This window comes from Xyrauchen texanus, chromosome 17 (genome assembly GCF_025860055.1).
Source record: "Xyrauchen texanus isolate HMW12.3.18 chromosome 17, RBS_HiC_50CHRs, whole genome shotgun sequence".
Lineage (NCBI taxonomy): Eukaryota > Metazoa > Chordata > Actinopteri > Cypriniformes > Catostomidae > Xyrauchen > Xyrauchen texanus.
In genome coordinates this window covers 19,460,047-19,466,777 of record NC_068292.1, presented here as the reverse complement: position 1 = coordinate 19,466,777, position 6,731 = coordinate 19,460,047, and the positions used below count along the sequence as shown (strand labels likewise).

General features: G+C 39.0%; 1 protein-coding gene across 1 annotated transcript; it reads left to right on the top strand.

The window, feature by feature from the left end:
- Nucleotides 1–1,477: 1,477 nt before the first annotated feature.
- On the top strand, nucleotides 1,478–3,372 carry LOC127657632 (sterile alpha motif domain-containing protein 3-like). The gene is made up of 3 exons (XM_052146498.1): nucleotides 1,478–1,570; nucleotides 1,789–2,845; nucleotides 3,280–3,372. Exons 2-3 carry the CDS (start codon nucleotides 1,814–1,816, stop codon nucleotides 3,370–3,372), a joined length of 1,125 nt encoding a protein of 374 aa, XP_052002458.1. The 5' UTR covers nucleotides 1,478–1,570; nucleotides 1,789–1,813.
- Nucleotides 3,373–6,731: the final 3,359 nt, after the last annotated feature.

The window sequence follows — 6,731 nt, the reverse complement described above, 5'->3', positions numbered from 1 at the left end:
AATATGCAATCCTTTAGGAACCTCTCGTAAGAAGCACAAGGTAACAGGTGTCTATTGGGTGTTGGCTGATATTCCGACTGTATTAAGATCTACATTATCATCAATTTACCTAGCTGTTTTGTCCAAGGCTGATGACATTAAAACATTTGGCTATCCCAGAGTCCTTGAGCCATTATTAAGAGATTTGAAAAGCTTTGAAGAGGATGGTGTTTTTGTGCCCTGTTTGGGAAAAATCATAAAGGGTACTGTATTTTCTGTGATTGCAGATAATCTTGGTGCCCACTCAGTTGGGGGGTTTGTTGAAAGTTTCAGTGGGTTATATGTTTGCAGATTTTGTATTGGAGAGAGATCCCAGTTTCAGGAACTTGAAGTCAGGACAGGAGCATTCCCTGTTAGGACAAAGCCACAACACAAGTTGGACGTTGAATTAGCGCTGGATAGCAACACCCCTTGCCACGGAGTAAAAAGGCATTGTGCGATCACTCAAAGATTAAATCATTTTCACGTGACAACAGGCTATCCTCCTGATATTCTGCATGATTTACTTGAGGGCATTGTACCTGTAGAGTTGGCACTGTGTTTAGATGTCTCGATAAAGAAAAAATATTTTTCTCTTGAAGAGCTCAACAGAGTCATCAAACAGTTCCCATATAAGTGGAAAGATGAGACAAATTGCCCCCAAGGTATACCAGCAACCTTTGCCTCCCGTAAAACCATCGGTGGTAACGCACATGAAAATTGGTGCCTACTGAGGCTGCTTCCACTTATGGTTGGTTGGAAAGTACAGGAAGAGGAACAGGCATGGCAGTTGTTGATGACACTTAAAGATGTTGAGTTGGTTATGTCACCTACCCACACGGATGAAAGCATTGGTCACCTAGATAGTCTTATTGCTGAGCATAGACATAGATTTTTCAGTGTTTTTCCACAAGGGAAATTGATTCCAAAGCACCATTTTTTAGAGCATTACCCACAGCTCATTAAAGCATTCGGCCCACTTGTGTCCTTATGGACGATGAGGTTTGAAGCCAAGCACCGCTTCTTTAAGAGGATAGTGAGACAAGCTAGCTGCTTCCGTAACATTTTAAAGTCAATGGCAAAAAAACACCAGTCAATGATTGCATACCATCTCCATGGTTCAAATGTCAAAAAACCTGAAATCTCTGTATCAAAGATGTCAACAGTTCCATTAGAGGTTGTAAATGAGAACATACAAGATTTTGTATCACAGAAATTTCCTGGAGAGACAGTTGTTCATTTGACAAAGAAGGTAGACTTTCAGGGAACCAGTTATGGCATTGGCATGATGTTGGTGTATGGCTCCACTGGTGGGTTGCCTGAATTTGCTGAAATAATACAAATCGTCATTGTTCGTGACAGCTTGGTGTTTGTAGTGAAACTGCAAAGTGCATGGTACTGTGAGCATTTGAGATGTTTCAAGTTGGAGTCCACAAGCTTAGTCAAAGTACTAGCGCACCCACAACTCACTGACACATACACACTGGCTACCTATTCAGTGGAAGGCAATCGCATGGTATCTCTGAAACACCACATCTGCTTGTCAAACTAGGTAAAGTATAATTGTTTGTAACCAGCTTGTGCCATATTATTATTATCCAATAACTTGTCAAAAAAAATCACTTTTTTTTCCAGATTTAAATTTGTTTTAAACATTAATTGTATACTTTTTTCTGATCTATGTAGAGCATTCATTAATCATAGGCTCTTGTGGGGAGATATCTTATTTGGTCTTATATAATAGAATCATGTCTTTGTTTTCTCTTGCAGTTGTATTTGGCCCACGGTTGTGATTATGTCTGCCCCAACTCAACTACGTGTTATCATTGAAGAGACCCAAGTTCACAAGTTAACCCTACCAGATGGAATCCCTAGCACTGTTGACGAATTTTTGGCAGCCGTACAGAATCACTTTCAACTCCAAGGGAGTTTTACTGTTATGTACATGGACAAAGATTTTGATGATCAGTTCTTCACCATTACGTCAACAGATGTCATTAAGAACAAAGACACAATCAAACTTGTTAGAAATGAACCTTCTTCCGTTATTCTCACATTGAGTCCCATCAATGAGGATGCTGCCTCCTCTCCTTCATTGCCACTGGGTCTGTCATTCCAGGAAGACGGTTCCTCGGTTAGTTCATCCGACACCATCATTTTACCGAGGTCCCCAGAGTTTCGATCTGAACCGTGGCCAACTGTCTTTGAGATTCCCACCTTTTCATATAATGTTGAACTGCCCCTTCAAGCAGGAAATAAGGCCTATGAAACTGATGGCTCACTCCTTCAAAATCCAAGCATGAACTCTGACATACTTGAGAAACTTGCTGAAGCAATATTCCACTACACTGCCTATCCCTCTGACCATCAAATACTGGCAGTTGTTGAAGCTCTGCTAAAAAAGCATCCATGCCTAAAAGAGCCTGGAACCTCATATTCAGGCATGTACGGGTGGCAGCAGCGTCTTAAATATAAGATGGCTAATTATCGGTCCAAAATGAGAAGGCGTGAAGTTCCTTGTCCTGAACTTGATATCAACTCCTTGAAAAAGAAACCCCATGGTGAGAGAAATCCTGCAAAAAATTGCAAGCGACCAAAGAGGGCAGAGGTGAACTACCTTCCTCCACATCCAAGTGGAGAAACTAGCGACACTCTGGAGTTAGAGAGACAGGAGCTTCTTAACAAGGTAAAGAAGAAGAACAACAACAAGGTGATTCAAGAAAAAATGGCCAAAACCTTCTCCTATCGAAGGCTCGAAGTTGTGAGTGGTAGTCCTGCTGCTGAAGACTTCAAAGAGAGATGGCCTGCTTTGTTTTGTGAAGCTGAGGTAGGTGAATCTATAAAACCTTAAAAAAGATACCGGCTCCATTTGGCAGTAACAACAATTTATTATTATTCTATCATTAATGGGATTGAGGGTGGCAGTAGCTCAATCTGTTGGGAGCTGGGTTGGGAACCGGAGGGTCGTTGGTTCAAGTCCCCGTACAGACCAAAGTATGGTGGTGGACTGGTAGTTGGAGATGTGCCAGTTCACCTCCTGGGCACTGAACCTTTCCATTGGCAGCTCCCTCACTCTGACATCTCTCCATTAGTGCATGCATAGGCATAGCTTGTGTGTGTAATTCAGGCCTGTGTGTAGTAACAACTGTGTGAATTAATAAATTATACATTTTTATTAATATCTACAGGATTTAAACTCGGCATCAGACTATTTGGCCTAGTTCCTAATTTTGTACTTTTATATTTTTTTTGTCAATTCAGATCAAGGAGGAATTCAAGAGAATAACTACAGTTTCACTAGAGCAGAGCTTCATGTACAAACTGACCACTACACAACAAAACTTATTGCCCTGATGATGGCCAAGGGAGGTGTCATCGGGACCAAGCTGAGGACGTTTATGGACAGACTTAGCCGGGTAGGCTTATTTAAAATAGTCATGCAGGGACTTCTCTCTCATACACACTCTCACACTTACACACCTAGTTACTAGTTCTTGAAGCAAAAGATTCCGTTTAGGATAATGTTGTCAAACCACACTGTTAAAAACAACTTGTAGGATTTACTTGATAAAATCATTGTAACAATTTGCACTCAGTTTTTCTAAGTAACTTTTACTGCTGTGATATCAAGTACAACTTACTTGCCAGTATCAAGTAAAATGTACTTAACTCTAAATTTAACATTTGTGAAGACATTAAGTAAATGTTACTTAATTATACTTAACTTAGCAGGTTGTATTTATTAAAAGTAATTAAGTAAATTTAATTTTAAAAGTAACATCACTGTTGAGAAAATATTAAGTACATTTTATAAATCTGTAATATTTACTGTTATGAAGTAATTCAATAGATTTTATAATGTCTGTCCATTTCACATTATGAATTACTTAGTTTTATTAATTTATATTACTCACTATTATCACTTTTTTAAGTGTTACTAAAGAAATGTAATAGTTTTCTCTGCATCAAATATGTTATCACAAATCACAAATGAATACAATTAGGTTGAACAGATTATTATGTCAACATTCTAAATGAACCAATGAATCAGTAATCTTCACATCAACTGATTAGTAGTTAGGTACATTCAGTACCCTCTCTAATTTACAATAACTGTAGAATTAACCTTGTACGGCTCGACTAAACCTCAGCAGCCAACAGTGGCATAACTGAGATTAATGACGAGCACATGCAGGTCACTTTTCCTTAATGCTCATTCAAGCATCTGCTGTTCTGTAAAAAAAAAAAAAAAAAAAATTTCCTAAAGAAAAGGAAAATCCATTCTTCTCCATCCAAAACAGATCTGTAATGATATTTTTCAAATATCCAATTAGAATCTTACAATTCACTGAAACAATGCAAAAACAGCATTCAAACCGACACCAAAAGCTCTTTATGCTCTTAAAACCGTAACACATTAAAACATTTCAAAAGTTTAAACTAGGTAACAGTTCGGGATAGTTCTTTGGCCTTTGCCTCTAATAAACATTAACAGAAAAATAAATTGTACAGCATGTGCCATGTTGAGGGCATTTAGGAAAGCAACTTCAACTTTAAAGATCGCACTTTTGGGGACATCTTAACACCATCCAAGTCCAGGAAAAGTTTCTGGAACACCTCAAAGGTGTAGCGCAGTGTTGGGGGGTATGCTAGGTTGAGGGAATAAATAAGCCCCATCAGCAGTGTGCAAGCTTTAGCAGTACTGCCACATCCTGGAAACATCTCCCTGCCTTCCAAAAGGATGGACACATCGACTGGATCCTCTCGATCAGCACCATGGACGACCAGTATCTTAAGGATGTGTTCGGCAGTATCACTGCGGGTGTCCTCTTGCATACAGTTTATAAAAGAAAGAAAGAACACAATTCTATTGAGAAACAAATACAAAAGATATTCATTATCAGTGCAGATTGAACATGCTTGCTAAAAATTACTAAACAGAACTCATATTATGTTAAATTTAGTATAATGTCTTTAACAGTGAGTCAACACAAGTAAAAAAATGTGTAGAACATTGCGCAAGACAGCAGCTGCAATCAAAATGAATGTTGTTCGAAACCATACATTGTGTGCCTCTGCAACTTTACAGTGCCAGTAAACCCTATGACTTTGTAATATCCAGACTACGTTTAAGTTGTGACTGCAACATAATCTGGACAATAGCTGAGTGGAAAATCTTCATGTTTGTGTCTTTCACTTTCACTTAAAAATAATTTTTATGACACAAAAAGAAAATCATGCTTTACCTGGCAATCTTCAAATAGCTCTTCTTCTTTCTCGCCGAGGTACAGGACAAGGCTGCGGATGACAGTTTCACGTCTCATCTCAATGCTTTGGTTCTGTGAACAGATTGATAATGTGTCAATACTGTGTGCATTACAAGCAGGAGTTGTCCTGCATATATATACCTGCATGCAGTTTTTGTGTGCGCAGTTTTCTGCAGATTTTAACAAGTTAAATTTAAGTTTTCTAAAAGACCATATTATATATATATATATATATATATATATATATATATTACACCAATCCAATACAGTTTTTTATGACCTGTCAAAAACACATGCATTTACTTATCTACTTGTGGATTTTAGACTTTTTTTTTTAAAGATTCCCTGGTGTGTAAGTGTGAGAGTGTGTATGAGAGAGAAGTCCCTGCATGACTATTTTAAATAAGCCTACCCGGCTAAGTCTGTCCATAAACGTCCTCAGCTTGGTCCCGATGACACCTCCCTTGGCCATCATCAGGGCAATAAGTTTTGTTGTGTAGTGGTCAAGTTTGTACATGAAGCTCTGCTCTAGTGAAACTGTAGTTATTCTCTTGAATTCCTCCTTGATCTGAATTGACAAAAAAAATATAAAAGTACAAAATTAGGAACTAGGCCAAATAGTCTGATGCCGAGTTTAAATCCTGTAGATATTAATAAAAATGTATAATTTATTAATTCACACAGTTGTTACTACACACAGGCCTGAATTACACACACAAGCTATGCATGCACTAATGGAGAGATGTCAGAGTGAGGGAGCTGCCAATGGAAAGGTTCAGTGCCCAGGAGGTGAACTGGCACATCTCCAACTACCAGTCCACCACCATACTTTGGTCTGTACGGGGACTTGAACCAACGACCCTCCGGTTCCCAACCCAGCTCCCAACAGATTGAGCTACTGCCACCCTCAATCTCATTAATGATAGAATAATAATAAATTGTTGTTACTGCCAAATGGAGCCGGTATCTTTTTAAGGTTTTATAGATTCACCTACCTCAGCTTCACAAAACAAAGCAGGCCATCTCTCTTTGAAGTCTTCAGCAGCAGGACTACCACTCACAACTTCGAGCCTTCGATAGGAGAAGGTTTTGGCCATTTTTCTTGAATCACCTTGTTGTTGTTCTTCTTCTTTACCTTGTTAAGAAGCTCCTGTCTCTCTAACTCCAGAGTGTCGCTAGTTTCTCCACTTGGATGTGGAGGAAGGTAGTTCACCTCTGCCCTCTTTGGTCAGCTTGCAATTTTTTGCAGGATTTCTCTCACCATGGGGTTTCTTTTTCAAGGAGTTGATATCAAGTTCAGGACAAGGAACTTCACGCCTTCTCATTTTGGACCGATAATTAGCCATCTTATATTTAAGACGCTGCTGCCACCCGTACATGCCTGAATATGAGGTTCCAGGCTCTTTTAGGCATGGATGCTTTTTAGCAGAGCTTCAACAACTGCCA